Genomic DNA, 22,053 nt, shown 5'->3' with positions numbered 1-22,053 from the left:
AAAAGATTACATGTTGATCACTTAATAATAATGTCACCTATGACTGGTACACAGATGTCAGGACACAGTTTTGGATCAATGACAAGTGTTAATTTAAATATCTTTATTTTAAAAGAATTACTAAAAAGTGTAGATTACATGTTGAGCACTTGTGAACTACAAAAAAGTCTGGCCTACAAAAAATGCTAATACATAATTTTATATATATATATATATATATATATATATATATATATTCTGTATATGCACCTCTGGTATTGACTTTTCGTATATGTACATACCGGCGATATAATTGTTCTTTGTTAATAAAATGAAAAATGAAAAAAAAAAGCTGTCCGTTGTGACGCTTGGCCGTCAAGTGTTCCGACGCATGCGTGGTACCAATAGTGCAGGGAAACAGCCAGGTTTTCAGCTACGTATTTATGCGCATGCGTGAACATCGTGCGCATGCGCAGAATGGATCGTGTAGGCAGGACGGATCGTGTACCCACACTTTTCTTCTTCTGTTGCAGCAGCGGAGACGAAGCTCTTCTTCTTCGTTGTATTCACGGCATACAAATCAGACGCTGTGGGGCGGATTGCTACCTTCCAGCGGTCATTACGTGCAACCACTGTCATGTTTTATTATGTTAGGTGCCATAAAAAGTAGCTAGAAGGCCTACTTTTTTTTTTTTTTTTTTTTTTTTTTTTTTAAAGTATACGAGTATGGCATACCTCTCAAATCTCAGTGTCAAAATCAGTGAACGGCCTTCACTTGATATTCATCAAACTATTGTCTACCACTGTTATTTTGTTTTTTTAAATAGAGTCCAAATCTATTTGGATTTAGAAGAAAAAATCTTTTGCCAATTAATTTACCCCTGCTTCATTCATTCAAATCAATCAAATCAAAGACCAAAGTTATTCTATGGCTGTTAAGTGAACAATGCATACAATATGGTATCATGTTCTGATACCACTCAAATGTTAAATATCACCTCTTGAAGCTTCTATTACCAAATATTCGTTCTGAAAATGTATATGTTTTTAAATACTGAGAAAAAGGTATGTAGCCTAAAATATATTCTTTAACACTATTTCTTAAAATGACCAAGGTTGTTTGCAATTATTAAAAGTTTTGATCTGGTTGGTGGAGTGGTCTGTGTTGTCAAATACATACTGTCGGTGAGGGACAACTTGAAAAAAAAATCACAGTTTCAGCAATATAAGTATTGCTCATTTTATTCATTCACAAGCGTTGTAGCAACCTGTTAGCTCAGCTAAATGTTGCTAAATTCACACGTTAAAAAAAACAACACATTATCCAATGCAAAAATACATAGTGGTGCAGTGTATGGACTCGGCTATAATCTCTGAAATTGACTTATTACAAGTGGCAATACAACAATAAAACATCACTCCACATACAACACTCTAAAGTTAGTTTTCAGTTTTAATTGAAGTGTGAAACAGGACGGAACACAAGTATCAATACATTAGCGTAAAACTGAACAGAAGGGCAAAAGAGCAACAGCTAAAACATTTTAAAAGAAATCAGTAAGTAATTTGTAAGTTGTTTCTTTTGAAACATTTTATTACATTACTGCAACAAATATTAAGGCACTTTAACTTAAAAATATGCTTTCTTGCTGCCTTAAGATTGTAATTTGACTGATGTTGTACTGCACTGAAGATAAACAAATAGATATCTAGTATAAGTGTTAAGTTCAATCCACTAATGCACGATTGTATCTAATTGTTACGTAATAACTTATACAAATATTTTAAAGACAGTAATCAGTGTGTCATTGTTAATTTACCTTTTTAAAATGCATTTAATATATGTAACATGCAGGAAAGTATTTTCATATTTAAAATATTTTCAAATCTTGATATGATCAATTAACCAAATCTTTCAACCTATAATGTTAAGTCAAGACATGAACTCAGGATTGTATGTTTTGAAAGCTGAAAACTAGCAATTTGTAGAAACAGACAAATAAGTCTATATACAATGATCTAATAAATAAAGATGAGCTGAAGATTCACCGAATTGCACTATGAGTTTTTACAGTTTTCACGGAAAAGGAAACAAGAAGAGCTACTTTGCAACTAGCTTTAAAGGGACTCAAACACAAAATAACAAGGGAGAGTGGAGAACACTATTCAATAGACTAATATACAGGAGGCAAAAATGATGAAATGCATGATGTTGTGAAATAACTCAGCAAACTGGGGGGTAGTCGAACAGCATAGACGTGGTATCATCATGCCAGATGTATTGGCTTTATTTCACATGTGCTTTTGGTTGGCAAGGGTCTTCTTCTCATATTCGTTTGACGCCTATTCTCCCTTTCTTTGTGGCAACATTTGGGGAACATCGCCATTGCACGGGGCCCGTGGCGGCTCTTCCTGTCTGGCTGCACTTGGCAGGGAGAGCGCAGAGATGGTGGCAGTCTGTGTGTCAGAAGCCTTTTCACTTGGAACAGCCTGTAGACTGGCAGCGACACCTCCGCTGCTGCCACCTGGAGGAGCAGGAGCACTGCTGTGCTTGTTGGAGTCGGCTGCAGCCCCTACAGCAAGACCGGAGGCCCCACTATCCCCCTGCTCGGACCCTCGAAGTCTCTTCATGAGGGTGGTCACTCTAACAGCTTTCTGTGAGTAATTAAAAGTAACAATTAAGTGATAGCATATAACGTATTTTACAGATTGATCCTGCATGCTCTGGGGAAGGCATCAGACTGAAATTCAGATGTGGTCTGCTTTGGTGGTATGCCACCTGCTATATTGATAACTAATTGTTTTTGGGATATTTATTTTTTTAGGCTGAAGACCTAGTCTCTTTCTCTCTTTCTCTCTCTTTCTCTCTCTATCTGTCTCTCTCTCGCGCTTTTAATTCAATTCACTTACTTTGCATGCGTGTAACAAAGACAATATTGCCAAAGCATCAAATAAAAATTCAAATAACTAAAAGAATAAATCCTTCAGTTTCAATAGGGTCTTTGCTGCTGTTGGTGCTCGGGCCCTAAAAAGTTACAATTCATAAAATCTGTCTCCCACACTTGCTGTCTTTTTTTGTAAAAAACAAACAATAACAAAATAGCAGGCTTCAACTGAGGTAAAAATCACCAATAACATGCAAACAATCTAAAAAAATTTTTTTTAATAAAAATGTTGTGTGCAGTTTTGCAAGTCAAACTGTGAACATGAAAATGTTTTGTGAACATTAGACATGAGAAGTTACTATGTTTGAGGGAAATAAGTGAAAGACCGTTAGCTAAAGGATAGGCAAACAATAGTCCCAATGACCAATTGTACAGTATGCATATTACTCTTTAAGCAGTTTAAATGGTGTTAATTATTGATTACTTATTGAAAAATGATATATGAGAAATAAATGTATAGACATACAGTATGAGCTATATTAAAAGTGGTACCTTCCACTTGGCCTTGGCAAAGTTCTTTTCTATTTGTGCACAAACGCCATCCTTGATGTTCTTGTCTGAAGCAGCATTTCCAGAAATCCTGAGAGAAAGAATAAAAGAATTATCTCATAAATATCACATAAATGTAATAACATAAAAGTTGTGTTGCTCTCACTAATTATTTTTTATTTAACTTTATTTTTTACCATTCATGGGCAATAGCTTCCTGTGCAGTCAATCGCTGATCTTGGTCTACTTCCATCAAAGATGCCACTAAGTGTTTCGCTGTAAAAAAAACAAAAAACAGTGAACTTAGCAACTGCTTCTCAAAAATTGAGTCCTGAAACAAACCATCTGTAACATGCAACACACAATTGCATTACTATGCATTTTAATAAACTGATTATCTCTTACCAGAATCTGAAATGTCATCCCAATATGGTGAATCAAATTCATAGTCTCCTGACAAAATCTTTAGGAAAAGATTTTTATCACGATCATCGTCTTCATCAGCATCATCATAGAAAGGAGGGTTTCCAGACAAACTATCGTGTTGGCAGAATAAGAGTATTATAGAAAAACACACATGTTAATGAAGTTACTTAAATGAACTTAAGAAACTGAATGTAGTAGCCTGTATTTGGGAGCCCTTACAGTATATACATGGTGACACCTATGGCCCAACAGTCCACAGGTCGTCCATATCTCTGCCTCCCAACCACCTCAGGAGCTGTGCAACACATGTAGAAACACTTTAATTGTATGACTACACACCTATCAAATTACATTAGTTAAAATTTGATTTAATTAATCTGGTTTTATGTCACTGACCAAGATATTCTGGAGTCCCACATGGGTCCTTAATGAGTCCATTTTCCAGTTTTGCCAACTGGAAGTCACTGATAACAATTTTGGAGTGCTTCAAACGATTAAAGTACACCAAGTTCTCCAGCTGTGTGAGTAAACAAATAAAGGTTTATCAAAATCAAAAGATTTCACAAAGAGCAGTTATTTATACATATCCTGTGATGAAATACAACTATTTTTTCAGTAGGTGTCAGCAGTGTGATATACCTTAATATTTCTGTGGACAATTTTCAGAGAGTGAAGGTAAGCTACAGCTTCCAACACCTGCCTCATTACATTGCTGGTGTCCCTCTCCGAGTAGTATCCTTGATCTAAGATCCAGTCAAACACCTCTCTGCCTGTAGCGCTGAAGAGGCGGGACATCCAGATTAAATGCATATGACTTATCGAATCACAACACATTTTGAATAAAACATCAGTTTTACACAATTTGAGGAAGCACAGTGCACAACACTCGGTGCCGACATTTCTCTCAAGTGCGTCTAATAATACTCACAGCTCCAGAAAAAGGAAGTACTCTTTCTTAGTTTCAAAAGTGTCAACCAGCTGGAGGATGTTATGATGTTTTATCCTTTGAAAAGCAGGAAAAGTGGGAAAAGGGGGGAGAGAGTTAAAGGAGGGAAAGGAGGAGAATGGAGGGATGTAAGTGGGAGTAAGATGAGCAATAAATAGAATCAATGAGTAGTGCAAGCTACAGAGCTATACAGGCTCATGTCAAACATTCAGGACTGTTAGGGTAAAACTGATAACTACGCTAGATATTTTGCAAAAGAAAAACTCAGGATGTTGGTTTTGCACCAGACTTTGCTTTGTCTTTGGCTCAACCTGAAGAAAGAATTTTGCTGATCATTTGTCATCATACTTTGCCTCAGTCAGTGCCAGGAAAGTGCTCCAGACACGTAGGCTCTATTATGAGGAGCTTAAGACTTCACTTACATCTTCAAGATCATTATCTCATTCTTGGCAGCTTTCCTCACTTTCCTTCCATCCTTTTTGTGGAACTTTTTACAGGTGTACATTTTCAAGGTGTTCCTATCCTTTGCCCGGAATATCTCACAAAACTCCTCTCTGTTAAAAGAGAAAATGTACATATTATTTGGGCCAGATTTCTTATTTCTTATAAGTCTTTACACACTTTATATACACAATATTCTAACAAAGATGCACTCACGATTTAACAATTTGTCCGAGGTCATATTTGTCGGCCACCTCTGAGGGATTGCTGTAATCCTTCTTCTCCCCGAGTGTCAGACAACCAAATGGCATGGCAGTCTGTGCCCTGTAGCCAGGGAATGTCTTGCCACAACAAAACCTGCTGATAATATGCAACATGTTAGATTTAACTCAATAGTACAGTGTCATTTTGCCAGACGTGCATCTCCACAGTACAAAGTGGATCTGAACACAGGGGATGAATAACATTAAACAGTGTCATTGTTAATGTCTTGCTGTAAAATGTGTCAAAATATGAAAATGATTCTTTACAGAGAAACCTTTTCATTAATGGCAATAATGGAAATGGTGGAAACTGTTGCTTAGTGACGGCACCAAAAACAAACATTTATAGGGAGCGGTTTGAGCACACAATAATTTCTTTCTCTGAATCTTTTTGGTCATTCATCTGACAATAGGTGTAATTGATCTTGTGGGAGCAAATTATTTCAAAATATCACAAAAGCAAAACAACATTAAAAAATGAACATATAAATGAACATAATCAACCTTAGTGAACTGCCTGGCTCGATTCTTTCCACTCTGATGCGAGTCAGCGCTGCACTGCAGAAGCTGTAGCATTATTCGTCTGTCTGCTTTCTACACAAAAGAATATTCAGATAGCCTTGACCCTGTGCTCTTGCTTTAACTTTTGTCCATCTGTTTAATCTTTCAAAAGACTCTTGAAAGTTGAGAAAGCAGATGGAGGAGTGTAGAAGAGTTTTGTGTTTTAAACCAGTGAAATATGGCCGTTATAATGACATGCACATTGCACATCCAACTGGCTCACAGTTTTCATATTTGTAGAGGTACTTTGTTGTGATCAACTAATAGAAATATGTTTGAAATTGGAATCAGCATAACATCTATTTAAACTACAATCAACAAAGTTTAACTGTAATATTATTTACATATATATACAACCACTGTGAAATTACATATACCAAAATGTTAATACCATTGTAAAATGTCTGACTATAGACCCATTTTATAATCTCAGTATATATTATCATCCAACCATATTTATAGTAGATTAAATTAATAAATACACCCGTAGTCTGCTCAGTCTCACTCTGCTGACCGAGGTAACAGCTGACTGTATATCTGTAACAAAACATAAAGAACTGCAGGATAAATTCTTCCAATAAACATAACATTTCTAACTGTAAACAACAAAAAGCCCAATAAAATGAGTTCACCCACACAATGCCCTTTAACATGAATGCCTACTTGATAAGATACTCTCTGTTTTTACACTATACTTGTGAAACCCTTTTGTTGCAATTAACAGCAGAAGTGGAGTTAAACACTTACGGTACATATAAATACATACAACTTTAAATGAGGGTAACTTGAATGGCTGCAGCTGCACAGCAGAATACTACACAGGTCCATCACTACCAGCTAGATATAACTGGTAAAATAGGATGCTTATATAAAAAGAGACCCAGTTTTTTGGCAGGCCTTACAGTAGAAATGGCAGCCAGAACGGAAGAGTGGGAGTAGAGAAATTCTGACTGAGGTGCTGTCTGGAACCTCAGTCGAGACCCTATCAGAGGCAGATATTTCTCCCAGCTTGAGTGATCTTATAAATATAAAAAAATGGAATTTGAAGACTGCACATTAAAGAGATGGTCTATTAATGTGCTTTATTTCTGTTTATTACTTGCCAGCAACAAAATAGAAGGCCTCCCGCAGAACATCTCATGTTTTGTGAATCATAAGGGAGCCCTTTAGTTGAAGACAGTAGACAGTGGTGTCTGCAGTGTGCTACTGTCCACAAGAGGACTCATCACTCTGTGATCCAGTCTCGTCAGAGCTCTGCTGTGGAGCTTATATAAAAGTGTTACTTTTTGTAAATTGCTTGGTTATTTTAACTAAAGAGAGTCCGTTTCCACTGATGTTCCTCATTTTGGCCTCTTTATTGATACTGATTTAGTGGATCCTATCAGTCTCATCTATATAGTAAAGCAAGGAGAAGAATAGTTTTCAATTCATTTAGAGTACTATACATTAACAAGTATTTAAGTAGTTGTGCTCCAGTGCTGTAGGTCTTTTTCTACATGTTACTCTAATATCAGGCCACTCTTGGGGCCAACTAGAGAAAATTGCACAGGACCGGAGTGCCTGGAGAACCCTTGTCGGCGGCCTATGCCCCAGGAGGGGTAGTAGGCTGTGAAGAAGAAGTGAAGTGAAGACTCTAATATCTAAACCTACCGGTCCAAATTGGTATTAAATACTTTTTTTTTCATGCATTACTAGTGGAATTTGTTAATCTACAGTAGCATGTCTACAGTAGCCTCAGAAAGAAAATGGGATAAATGATTTAACATTGGTAACTTTACCTTTCCTTATATGAAAAACATCTATTAGCACAAAGCAAAACGACTCTGCACAACTGTTTTTTTATGCAACTTTAGCTTATTTCTCAAGAACAGACATGTCATGCATTGACAAAAACACTACTAAATCATCTTCTGCCAAAAGAGTTGCACAAGCAACACAAGATATGTACATTTTTAAGTACATTTATAGTAATATTCCCTCTCCTTAATTTCTCAGCGGGGCCTCATATGTTCATATGGTCTGATCTTCACTGCAGTAAAACTATTTAGGTTATAGCCAGATAAAGCGTTTTGAGAAGTGACAATCAAAGTCATTTATCTCAAACTTCCCTCATACATACAGTCCTTACAGAAGGCCAAAAGTGCTGCTGTCAATAACAAACAGATGCAGTATTTTTACAGAGGTAAAATATTGTTGAATACAAAATACCACATTTTCTTTCTTCGTATTGGCTACAGTAACACTATAGTCACATATGGAAACGATAACGTGTTGTTTTTATCTTGGGTCCTGTAATATAATTGTAAGGATTGTCCAAATTGAGTATTCCAGGATGTTGTTGACTAGTATGGTAGTTTCTGAGAAGATGAGTTCAAACTTTACCTTTCTTTTTCACATCTCTAATATCTGTTGATCATTATGAAAAAAAAGGCTGAGAGAACAAAAATACTCAAACTACAAGCCCATCTCTTACAGTGGTGCTCTAGCCAAAACAATTGTGTATTTCAGTACACCGCTTGGGTGATGAGTGATACAATGGCATGCTCCTCTGTCCTAAAGAGGAGGAATATCAGTTTACCATTAGTCTGGAGTATGATGAGCATTAGATGCTCTGGCTAAATCACATCCTCTACATGAATCCTGCGAGAACAATACTCACACTCACCATTAGTGTTTTCTGGCTCTCACCTAGATTCACACAACTGCTCTGCCTGGGTTTTCATAATAGACGCCTCAATCCTGCGCAATGATGCTCATTCAGACGAATAGAAGCACACAGATGATGCACACAAGAACAACTGTTTTCCTTTTTCCCATGCCTTACCTCTTCCATAATGATTTTTTTTGCAAGGTTTATTTCATCTACAGACGTCATCAGATTCATGGTCACTTTTGTAATGGCTTGAACCAAATCAATCAAGCCATGTCTGAGCAGTATTTCATCTCATCTTGAATGAGCCCCTCTGGTACACTTTAGTGGCCTCTGTCTCTCTAACCACACCAAATAGCCACCTCAAAAAGACCGGGTTAAGGGGCGAGGCAGACACGAGACAATTTAATGCAATCATTACACCTCAAAATGGATCCTAGATCCATTCACTTGTTCTCGGGAGCTTGAGTCCCAGTGCACCAAACACTAAACACTAAGTATAATTCAGACAGAATTTTGTGCACAGTTGTTTCCACCTCCCCTTTCAAAGCAATCTTGGAGATAAAAAGGCTGTTCTCCTTCACCAGATGAAGAAAAAGATAGAAGGCACTTGACTTTTGCTGAATCAGGGCTCTTTTATCATTGCCTTTTGAACGATGTGAATGATTTGTTCTTCATTATTGTGAATGTAAATGGTGTTTCACAATTAGACTGTCGCAGAGCTTTGGAAGAACCAAACAGTGAACACAATGTGGGGGGTCAGAGTTATTTTAAATAATTACACTATATTGTATTATTTAATGACAATTGATAACAGCCTATAAGAAAACATTAATTATAATACAAAAGGATTGTAAAAGTAAATATCTCTTTAATGATAAATTGCAGGTTCTGAAGGGACATATTTCTCCTGGAAAATAAATCCCACACATCTGGATCACATTAACAACTGGACTCTGATTAACTACAAACAAATATAAGTCATGCCAGTTATATTGTATTCTATTAAGTAAAATTAGGATTTGTTGTGAGATGCAATAACATTAAGATGGCCTGAAGGCCTAAAAGACATGGTTCACTCTAACACATCTCCGACTCTCCAGCTTTGACACAGGAGGGATAAGGCATTTCAAGCTCTAAACATATAAGACAGATTTTGACAACATTTGGTTAAATTCTGTATTTTGGGACAACATTCTAGCAGTTAAAAACTTCAGTAATTGATCATCTCCAATTTCCTACATCTTCAACTTGTCATACGTACACAACTAACATTGGAAATTACACTAAACAATATAATGAGGGTGTTATAATTAGAAGTAAAATTTGCAACCAAACAGTTTTCCAGCGGTTGCAGATTTACACTGATTGGCCAAAGGGAAACAGTATACCTAAAGGTAAATTATGTTTCAACACATCTCAGACACTCATACTCAACTTTGCTGAAGGGATGATACATTTTTTCAGCTCTCTTTTCTGGCATTTAATAACATACCAATTGGCCAAGCAGAGGTGCTAAATCACAATTTCACATTTTAAAAGTCTTTACTTAGCTTAACTGATATGCCTGCTGAGTCGTGCTGAGCAACTGAGATAAAAGGTGGATGATGATTTTCCCCAAAGTAACTGCTCATTTGTATGGCTAATTCACTGTTGCTTTGTTTTTTGTAGGTCCTACTAGCACACACAGAGTCACACAGTCCATCTAAAAAAAAGAAACAAAAAACATGTGATCACTGAATGAAGATGTACAAAAAATAATAGAAATGTTATGTTTTTGCTACATAACAACAAATAAGTGGTTTTGTTGCCTTTTTGTCATAAAATAGTCTTTATATTGCTATTTTAGAACTCAGGTTTGTTGGTCAAAGTCAGATGTCAGATGGTGGCAGTAGGCCAGAGAGAATTGTGGATTTGGCCACAGCCGAGCCTCTTCAAAGGGAACGGCTTGGTGACAGGAGACAGATGGTGGTGGTGTTGTTTGAGCCAAATTTTAAAGCCTGTAATGCCTCATTTATGGCCTAAATGTTGCTCTTGCTAGCTGTGAACACAAAGAACACATTCACACTTTTAATTTTCAAGGACATTATATCAGACTTGAACAGAAGCAAAGAAATGTGTTTGTTTTTCTAAAAGTCCAGACTAGAGAGGGGAACATTTTGATAAGTGTGACTCAGTCCTACTTTGGGCTTCCATTCATCTCTTCTGCGGGCATCACTGGCTCATTGGACCACTTTTGTCTGAGGTTGTTTTGTTGCCATGGTCACCAAGTGCTACAGTGTGCATCGTGGTATTGTCCGTGCAGAATAGCTCTCTGCGTACTCTATACTACGTCATCACTGCCCATTGCATGTGGCCAAAACTCCTTTTTAACATGTTTTTCCAGAATATTAACCAAACTAATGTAACGCTAGTTATTGTTAGAGTTAACTATTAACTCATTGTTATTACATACTAGTAGGTCTACTTTTGGGGCGTGAATAGAGTAAGAGCACGGAGACAGCTTCGACTGTGTAACTTGGTCCAATTTTTAATGACACTCTCCAAGCGTAGGACAAGTCAAGACTCATAACAAAATGTGCTTCATCATATCCCTCCGCCAATCTAACTGTTACTGAATTACAGGCAGGGTACAAAATGTCGGATATCTCCCTTGTTAACTCAAGGAGCAGAATACACTATGAAGCTACAATTAATGGAAATATGTGACTTATTTCAGTAACCCTAAAATAAAGCTCATCTGTTAACTACATATTCACAAAATAAATTTCATCTTACACTAATAAAAACAAATACTTTTATGAAATAAATAAATAAACTCTATTTACATTTGTTTTACCATGTCAATCTGAAAACACTGTGTGCCCCAGTTATATGGCAGCTACTTCAACTTAATTAACTACATAGGTAAGTGCCCTATGACACACACAGGAGGGTTTTACTATTCTTCACAGTTTACAATATTGTTCCGCTGCGCACTCAGGTCAGTTGCATGTCTGCAGACTTGAACTCAGATCTTTATTGTTGAAATAAAGGCGTGATATTGCATCATCTCTGCACCTCATCTCAGATAATTCATCATCGGCATCAGAAAAGCCTTGACACCTGTTACATATACAAAAGGCACACACTCTATTCAAATGAGCCTTTTAAACATTCTGATCAATGATAGATGTTTAACTGTTTCTCAGAACGGACCACTAAGGCTAAGGGGAACAGAAAAACAGATACCTGTGAAAAAACGAAGGTGTGTGTGGCACTGTTTCTGAAAAACAGCAGTACGTGCAGCGGCTTACTGTAGGGAGTTCTATCTCTATCGTTTGTTCATCCATTTCCCTTTATAAACCTTAGACCGTGTTTACTCTTTAAATACCAGCCACTCATAAATAAGACATACATCTTTCCAATAGCATCATCTTGTGTGTATAAAATCCCCTCAACATCTTTCCTGTTTTCTCTTAGTGTGCTTCAACACTAGATCCCTTCTCATGCAAGTCTACTGTTGTCTGCATCAAACCAACTGGCAGTGCAGTAGAGGTTCCTAACTTTTTTTGTGCTTAATTTACATGTTTAATTTCTGATGCTATTTCTGATGCGATGACCTATGATTTATCAAAGTGTATTTCAGTGCTGACATTCACAACAATAGCCTTTGCAAGTAAGTAACCCTTTGGAGCTCCACTTTTATGGTTTTTAGAGTTTAGGCACCTTCACTATCCTGACGTGTCAGAGCACTTGTCCTCCGTCTGGGATGTGTAATTGGCAGCTTAGCATTGGCAAAATAAGTGGGCATTGCAATCACATGCTCTCTTTCGGTGTGAAATGATGACAAATAATGACAAGGAGACAAGGACACCGCGAGACTGTGAATATGTGAACTCAAGAGGCACTGCAGTCTCAATCAGCATGCTTCATGTAAATCTGAAACGCAGTTTGAGCAACTCTTTCTGAACTGTAAAGCTCATATTGTAGACTTGTTGAGCGGCTCGTAATGAGAATACTGCATCAACTTTGGCTTTAACAGCAGCCTGTACATGTAGCCTACTACAATGCTCCTGAAGCAGCTTGGCAGTTTAAATAGACTCCACTATTTGCGCATCACCCAGGTTAGACTGATGTTGCAGAAAACTCTCCTGCACGTTTCTTAATTCGCGTGAGCTTGTCTGATATTTCAACCAAAAATATGTTTTCCCCGCAAAACTTTTCTAAAACCAGTCATGCCTTCTTTACGCGAAGTGGTCAAGAAGAGGACAGCTGCTGAACGAATCCACCCCGGAGAACGTTCCTCGACATACACTTCTCACGGTTGTGACAGCAGTGGTTTGCAATCTTGAGATGGAAACCAAAGAGTAAACAAATTGCGTTCACTTACCTTTAATAAAGTAAACTGGTAATTAGCCTATCAATAATCCAATCCTCTGTCTAATGTTCTAGTATTTTCCTGTGGAGGCTTCACTTTTTCTTCCACTGATTTTACAGCCAGCGTGCTTGCAAAGGGATGTAAGATCCTCGAGCATTTACAACAGGTCAGCTTGTTCACGAGAGTAGGCTTACGTAAATGTGCGATGGTACAGCGGGCTATGATGCAGGAAGGAGAAGTATGTGCGCGCGCGTGCACGGTGCACCACTATGCGCGCTATGTGTGCGTGCACCAGTGCAGCAAATGTTTTGATGACGGGATCATCATTCTTAGGACTTTTAGCAGTTAATGATCAGGATCGAAAGATTTTTTTCTCAAAGTCCCTTAACAAGTCATTCAATTTAATCATTCACACATAGCATCCACAAATCATGCTGCAAATGGCAGTCGACTCTGCTGATTTCTCTGTACGGTAGTGTATCTAGCTTTGCTCTTAATGCAGGCTTTTTAAAAGTAGAGGCAACAATCCCACAGGATACGACTGAGACAAAGCTCAAGTGAACCAAGAAGTCTCAAAATCACACACCGCTGGGTCAGTGTCAACAGCAGTGCAATGTTTAGAGACAGGGTATTGTACTGTTGGGCTTGAATTGATCCTAGAGAGCATTAGCTATGAGCTTCTTACCATAAGCTGGTTTCTGATTTGCATTTTGACATACTGTCTGTGGTAAATTTGAGTTCTAGTCTCTGCAAATTGATTGTCAATTTGGACAGCATATGTGTTGTGTATCCCTTCTTCCTTATGCGCATAGAATTAACCTGTGGAAAAATAACTAAGCAAATTTACCACGCTGTGTGTGTGTGTGTGTGTGTGTGTGTGTGTGTGTGTGTGTGTGTGTTTGTTTTTTAATCATACTATATGTGTTATGGATGAGACCCCAATATGTCATGTTTCATGGGACTGAGCGCATTCTGTTCTACAATTTCTTTGTGAAAATGTACATTTTTGGACATTTAGGCATATAAACATTCTATGTCACTTATGTTACCTAACAATTGTCTTTAAAATCTCCAAAGTTACCTGGCCACCACATCAATCTTTAATTTTTACAGGATCCTCTGTGTGCATGCGGTAGCTGAGCACTTTCGAGAGAAAACACTGATCTGCCTTACGTAGCACATTGCAATTATATGCACAGGTATACAGAGGATCTGCAGGGATTTCAGCTGGTAGGCCGACTCTGTAACATTGGCTTATGTAACATGAGTGTCTCTTTCCTAAAATGAGTAATGCCGCTAAAAGGCCATTGGTATAACAGAGAGTGGCAGAGCATCTTCAACCTGCTCCCCACCTACCCACAATACCACCTACTGCCTCTTTTTTTGTCTCCCCTTATCACATGGCTCTCCACAACTCTGGTTGTTTTAGCAAAACTGTTTATCCTGTATCACAAATCAGAGTCCTGCAATCCCTTATCTGTCAAAAGTTTAGAGCGGGAGGTTTATACAGTAATCCTCCTCCAATCCTCGACAGAGTCCATCAAAGCTGTGTTAGTTAAAGTCTTAAACTGTCTTTAAGACATCGGAAGTAAGAATGAAGAAAGACAATTATGAAATTGTACAATTTGGAAATAGAAAGATGAACTCAGTGACACAGTTAGGAGTTTGAGAGTTTGCCTCAAAAATAGTGTTCAGGTAGATTTGGATGTTTTTCAGATTAAAGGTGAAGTATTACAGCTCAGACAGCTCCGAGTGCCAGCGCCATAATAATGACAATCACAAGTCATACATAAAACACATAGTATGACTGCATTAAGACTTCCCTCTCCAGTGTCTCATCTGAATTGCAGGCCACCCATCAGTGCATATGTATACTAAAGGAGTCTTTACGTTTTGAAAAATATGGCTTGACTCCATACTCGCGTGTCCATGTTCTAATAATTGCATGTCTATGCACTCGACACAACAGCTAAATTGCCATTGACATTCATGAGTTTGGTGCATTGTCACCATAGTAACAGCCTCTTCTGTGACATAGACATTGCATTGTTTGTGCCATTTGAAATAAGCTGTAATAAAAGTGATTTTGAAGTAAGAAATCTCACAGCGAGGATCCCTAAAGCAACTGTGAGGATCATTTTCAAATCTCTGAGACAACAGGGGCATTTGTAAAAAGACGATTATTGTTAAATTTAAATTTAAGTAATATAAAGTTGGGGGCTGGGGTGTCTGCGTAATCATTTTAGAAGATTTAATCAGTCTTGTAGACTAACTTTGTATCTTTAGGTCTTTCTCTGACCTTTGACTCAGAGTACACTCTTTCTTCCTAATATGACTTTAGGGGACCTTCTGTTGCCATTTATTAGGCACAGTTCTAATTCGGTTAATCTGTTTATCTTAATATCTGTAGCTGTGCCACGAAATCATTTAAATTAAATTGTAACAGTCACTTTCATCGCCAGTTGAAAGTAATGTGATTTATATCAGTTGTAATTAAGCTTTTTAGTCTGTCCTACAGTAGAAGCATATGCAAAAGTGGAAACTGCGTCACAAAGCTCACAGGCAGTACCACACTGTGCTTCTCTGTAACTACTCAATGATCTGCTCATCCTCATGTTACCATGGCTGCATATAGTTAATCAAGCAGTTGTAAGTCTGTGAATGGACTCGAGTGACTCTCCTGCTTTACTGTTTCACCAAGTCTGTCTTCTCACCTGTATTTGAAATCTCTTGCAGTCCCTTCATGGAGGATTTGAAAATGGAGAAAATGGTCTTTGTTTATATCACATCAGCGTCCCACTTATTCTAACTTATAATCGCATATATTTCTTGTTTTACAGGGTTTTATATTATGACAGGGAAACCAAAGTAAGAAAATGTAAAAAAAAAAAAAACATCTTGCAAGCTCTATTTTGGGCATTACTTTTTCTCATGTATTCAAATTAAATTAGATCAACCAAAAACGTAAAAAAGAACATAAGGCCTTATAAAAACAGCCAACTAAAACTGCCCACCTGAGCAACAAAGGATAAGGCTCACAGCTAAATTAGGAGTGTGTGTCACAACGCACTGCAAAATATCATTTTTAACTCACAGAAGTCATCAATGGGAGGAATTGATGGATTTCTGTAAATAACATCACAGAGTACAGTCTAAACCTGCTCTTACATGGAAAAGCGCTACAAGATAACTGTTGTATTGATTTGGCGCTATATAAATAAAATTGACTTGAAAATAAAATCATCCTAGTGCTGTTTTTGGAAATTTTTGTTTTACAAATTTTTGTTTTACAAATTGCCAATTTTACTTAAAGACAAAGACAGTATAAGTTATCAGTTAAACAATGCCATGCCATCTGCAGACTCTTTTGTTGTTTTCCTTGTTTTGCAGAGGATTGGCCCTGAAATCATATTCTGACCAAACTCTTTTGTTCTCCACCTGTACTCAAGCTTGTAAAAGATGAGTCAATTTATAGTTCAACTTAGTTGTCATAGAAACCAAAACCAATAGTCATAGGGTATGTGATGGAAACCTTTGAAGGGCTGAAAGCATGCTTCTCACAAGCATCAGTGGAGACCTTGACAGGTATTGCAGAGGACACAAACTGTTCCAATTATACAATATAACATGTTAAAATGCTAAAAAAGAATTAGCTCAAGTGTAAATGAATACAGCTGTCAGAGTTACGCTGAATGAATGAAATCATGAAAAAAACATCCTTATAATTTGGATTTGATGAGTGTTCAGTTTACCCAAATTATAATGGAATGGTTTGACTCATACCCACTGCCATGAAGAATTCTATTTACATTTATTTATTTTTTTAATGTGAGGAGAACTCTTGTACTGCATAAAGTACTCCAATTTTTGAAAAGTAAAAATGAACAGCAAAATACTCCTGGTAATTCTCTACAACCCAAGTCCAACAATTATAAGTGAGACTACCTACTACAGACAAAATCCCATTACAACTGCTGACAGTGTGTTCTGTGGATTATCCAGACTAATAACAGTTACCCTGTTTCTATGTAAAAAAGACATGGTGCAGATGAGCACAAAGAATCACATTTTAATCAGCCCCAGTGTTGACATTGTGACAGAAATCTCAGCAAGCAAATAAAACCAAAACTTTAAAGTAAGTGCAAGAATGCTTTTTCTTGACAGTTGGTCATGGTCAAGTTATGTGGAGTGAAGTTTGTGCCTCGGTATAGGCGGGACACAGTGTCACAGTTGATACCCTCACACTGAGGTTACCATAGCTCCCACAACACGACAAGAAGGGATGCCCATAATGTCGATTAGCTCATAACTGGTGGAAAAAATCTATGATTTCTGCATTAAAGCCAAACAATCAATTTTGTGGTGAAGAAGTGAGCTTTGTTGTAAAATATCTTGCGCAACCTGAGTCCCCAACTTTAATTTTAAAGTCTTAACAAAGTGAGAAGAGCACAATTCAATAGTAACAAACTAGTTTGCTTCATTTTTATTGGTTCATGCTCTTGCGACAAAAATAACAAACAAAACTGCTTTTTATAACTGCTGTGGTTTCCCTGCTCGCGTGGAAAGGTTATCTCTCAATTCTCTTGTGCTTATTCAGAGTCTATGAGGGCTGCCTTTGAGACCTTTTTTCCTAATTGTTGAAAATAACTGCTGATGTAGAAGTATTACCTTTCCTACACTGTGTTATATCCACAGTTATTTAAAATGGTTAATAGATTTAAAATTCTTTCTTGTTGACAACTATGTTGTATTATGATGATTATACTTTTGACTATATCAACATGGTTTGATGGTCACCATTTACTACTTCATGAAACCAAATCAATAAAGAATTTTTACTCAAATTTGAATGCCCCTCTTTTACTGTCCCATTCGCAATAGCACATAACTGGATTACATATGTTGGTTGCAGGTACTGGGCTGCTACTGATTTTCATGAGAGATATGGGTCACTCCCTTATCTCTATAAGGATAATGAGCAAAACATCTTATTCAGTGAGTTGCTGAAAGAAAAATATATATTCAGTGTACTCACAGTATTCACTTTGAGGCATATACTGTACAATCCTTGAATTAATAATGGGAAGAAATATCACCCAGTCTTACTCAATACATGAATGAATGTCATTTTCTGGAATGTCTGAATTACTCCTCCAAACTAATTTTTAGTCATTACCCTGACACAGACACACACACATGAAAATTATCAATAGATTGTTAAACATGCATAAAGCAGTTTGCTAATTTTCAACCATAACTCCATGCCTTCCTACACACCACTTGTATCCAATGGTGGTTGTCATAGCAACAGGCTCACAAGCACCAACAGGGCTTTTAAAAGATAACTACAGATCAGCATTACAGAAAACCTCTTCTATCAACCTTTTTATGTCTACAAACCTGTCTTATCCCTAACAAGAGCTGACATGATTGATTTTGGCTTCTCTATTTACAAAACACAATGACATGACAATGACCTGTGAAATAACATCTCACCTAAGATTGGCAGGGAGTTGGCATGTTCTCTCCCCGTGTCTCAATGGGTTTCTTCTGGGTGCGCCGGTGTCCCATAAGTCAAAGGCTTGTGGGTCAGGGAAATTAGTTAAATCATCCTACAGAAGATACATAAAGATTTTTGATCTAATGAGTTGATGGTGAACCATACAAAAGCTAAAGAGTGAGTGGTATTGTGCATAAGTTAATGTAGGCTGAGAAACATATAGATAGAAAAGGTAAATGTTTTAGCATTCTGATACAAATTCCCAAACCAAATGTCATTTCATTCCAAAAGTCCAAATTCCGCCGACGTTTTACTGATGTTAACTGCTTTTATTGAGCATTGTTTAGATTTGTATCCAACATTTTGATATGAAACACATGGGGATCAGGTAATATACAAATACCCCTAGAAGGATAATTCAAGAATTTATTTAAAAAAGCCTTAAGACCTCAGAGGGATAAACACTTTTTAATTTAAATTTTTTTAAATATACGTCAATCATTCTTTTATCTCAGAAATGGTTCTCACATAATCATCAGAAATGTCTGGTACATGGCGATGATTCTGCCAAACAACCTCAGTCTTGACATTAGTTTTAGTAAAGCAAAATTTAAACCACTGTAATGAATGTGAGAGTGTGGAGGTCAAGGAAGAAAGCGGGAGAGAAAAGATGTGGGAATGGATAGAAAAAGTATTAGAGAAAAAGACTGGACAGGAGTGGACCTGAAATAAAGGGAAAGGGATTTAATTTCTTGTACAGTTTTGGTTTACAGCAACATTCTCATGCTGTCATTGTCAGTTGATCAATACTGTATACTGTATGTATTGTATGTCTGGATGCACCAGTGTGGTTTTCTCAGCTGTTGGGAAATGAAAACAAATTACTAAGCCTCAAAATGACCATAATTTAAATCTAAAATATTTGTAATCATGCACATACATGTCAAAACTGAACACCAAGAGAAAACTGAACACAAGCCTTTACATTCTTTTAACCCTTTTTATGTAATAGAGTTCAGAAATCCTGAAACTCTTAATACAGTAATTAAAGTGTCTGCTCTGTAGAATGGTTGAAGCCTCAGTACTTTTGTTCAATGTGCCCGAGGTTACATGATGTGACACTGACAGGAAATGACTGAATGTTTTGTCACTCCATTGCAGTACACAACAGGCACAGAAACCCATCACACACTGTTGATCTGTTTCAAAAGCTGGGCCCTAGTGTGAAACTATAAACTTGGCAATGTTGAATGTGTGAGTTTTGCAATCTGAAGGAGCAAAACAATTGTTATGGAGGAGGACGCTGATAAATGAGGAATTTATGGCACTTTATAGAAGCTATAAAGGTGTACGCTGGCCGATGAGGTACACCCGCACCTGATTTACCTCTTTGTGTATTTGGTCTTTTAGCACAGAGAGATCAGACTATTACCAAACAGTGTTATATTTGTTTATTGTACACATTTAATTTATGTCTCTAAAGCAGGATTATTATTATTTGTTAATTAGTCTATTAACTTCATTTCATCAGTATGATTTACTCAACAAAAAAAAAACAATAAGACAATTAAAATATATCAAACATATCAAAATCAATACAGTCTGTAAACAACTTGCTAAATCTTTGGCTATTTCCGGAGATAAGAAAAAAACATCACCGGGGACCTCTAATAACTAGGTATCCGAGAATGTTCAAGTGTTACATTTGTAACATTTTTAACTGTGGTTAACTTTTCTTTCTTGAGCCACCAAAATATTAAATTGACCCTTTTGCATGGTTTGTTAAATTGTCTTAAACTTGTGTTTGTTTAAAGTTGGTTAATCGTGAAAAATTGTCACGCCTTGTGTGTAAGTAATTCATTATTAGGCAGCTATGTGCCAAAGTAAAGATGAAAGTGCATAGCTATACGCAGACAAAGTCCATACTGTAGGTTAAACATTAGTTCAGTACAAACCACACATTAAATAGCATATTATCCATGTGGATGACATTTCATTGCGACGGGATAGTTTCGGTGCCGTCACAGGTTTTGCCGATGTCCCTCACTTTTCGACCGGATGTCCCTCACCTTCCGCATTCTGTGTGTTGGTCTTCTAAACTCTGGTTGGGAAACAGTTTCTGAGCTAGAATTGAAAATCAAAATATTAATAACTTTTTTTGGAGTAAAATTCTAATCACACACTCAATAGCCATTTTAATCCTAGCGCTTGTCTCCCTACGTGCACGTGTTCCATCTAAACAAGTTCCTTCTTGAGGCTATTTTGCAAAGGTACCGTTGCTGCAGCCGGCGCTCAGAGGCTCCCAAGATTATTGTGATTGGTTTAACAAAATGCCAATAAACCAGAGCACATTTTTATCCTATCCGGGAATGTTGTGTGGACTAGCCAGACCTTCCTTCGCAGCGCTGTGCAAGATTATACTGCAAATAAGAAGAAACTTTTAGTCTTATGTGAAGAGTCTTGTAAAAATTACATGCACTTTTTCATGGATCCACTTGCTCAATTTATTCCTAGTAGCACTTATCATAATTTGCATGCAGATGATAAACTGTTTTACGTTACATTGATATTGAGAGTTTCTCAAATACAATTTCAATAAAATGGCTTTTTGATCTTATGTCTACACCAAAGAAAACATAATAAATCTGGATGTAAAAATAACTTGCAATGCAAGAACAAAATTATGACCGTAAACATAACTGGGACGATTAAAGGAGCTTACTTGTTAATGGTTTTCTAATTCGTCATGTGGCAGCCAAGTGTGTAGTTGTAGAGCCCTAATGAGCGACAATAATGACTGAAATGTGCAATATTCCTCCTAACTTTAAGTAAGTTGCATCTAGTTGTTCAACGTAGTCTGACTGGCTGTCTTTCAGACCGTGAATACCAAACGTCTCATTCAACATTCAGTTTCTAGGACTTGATAGCAAGGGCTAGCCAGCAGTGTGCCATGTTTATGACTCACCTTAATTTGTACTGTCACCCAAAAAATACCATGGGCTGAAGCAGTATCCAAAAACAACCTAGTCTGGCATAGGCCATGTCTCCACAGCACTGTGTCACCGTCAGCACTGGAGTATGTATAAACAACCAAACTGAAAATTTTTTTTTTCAACTTTATTTATTCAGGGAAAAGTTCACTGAGAGGAAGCCTCTCTTTTGGAGGAAACTGATCACATTGCCACACTTACACATTCACATCTGGAAGCTATCCAGGACAACACAATCTGATATACTTTCCCCACACAGGTTTTATCCTGTTGGGGAGGGCGATGACCTTCTGGTCACAGGCCAGCTTCTCTGACCTTTGGGCCACCACTGCCCTATCAGATAAGGAGAAAGCAGAGCTTGTCTTGACAACACTTTGTGGATAATGTGAACAAAATCATTTATAAGTGCAGTTACGCTGCAGAACAACCACTATGTAATCCAAATATGTTAATGCCTAAAAATTAAAGTTAAGATGATGTAATCTTTCATTAGTGTTGTGTAT

The 22,053-nt window shown here is 37.2% G+C and overlaps 1 protein-coding gene across 2 annotated transcripts; it reads right to left on the bottom strand.

Moving 5' to 3' along the window:
* Nucleotides 1–1,207: 1,207 nt before the first annotated feature.
* Nucleotides 1,208–13,317, bottom strand: LOC117942982 (caM kinase-like vesicle-associated protein). 2 transcript variants are annotated; one of them, XM_034868826.1, is made up of 11 exons: nt 13,073–13,317; nt 5,443–5,583; nt 5,208–5,339; nt 4,768–4,842; nt 4,479–4,617; nt 4,236–4,356; nt 4,059–4,134; nt 3,819–3,949; nt 3,611–3,689; nt 3,417–3,504; nt 1,208–2,634 (listed from the first exon to the last, which is right to left on the bottom strand). In XM_034868826.1, the coding sequence occupies exons 2-11, from the start codon at nt 5,535–5,537 to the stop codon at nt 2,323–2,325; spliced, it is 1,248 nt and encodes a 415-aa protein (XP_034724717.1). In that variant the 5' UTR covers nt 5,538–5,583; nt 13,073–13,317; the 3' UTR covers nt 1,208–2,322. The 2 variants fall into 2 exon arrangements, with proteins under 2 accessions (XP_034724717.1, XP_034724718.1); XM_034868827.1 differs by having other exon boundaries at nt 5,443–5,586; nt 13,073–13,304.
* Between the last annotated feature and the right edge of the window lie 8,736 nt (nt 13,318–22,053).

This window comes from Etheostoma cragini, chromosome 4 (assembly GCF_013103735.1).
Source record: "Etheostoma cragini isolate CJK2018 chromosome 4, CSU_Ecrag_1.0, whole genome shotgun sequence".
Lineage (NCBI taxonomy): Eukaryota > Metazoa > Chordata > Actinopteri > Perciformes > Percidae > Etheostoma > Etheostoma cragini.
The sequence above is the reverse complement of the archived record's forward strand: the minus strand, read 5'-3'. Positions and strand labels throughout refer to the sequence as shown.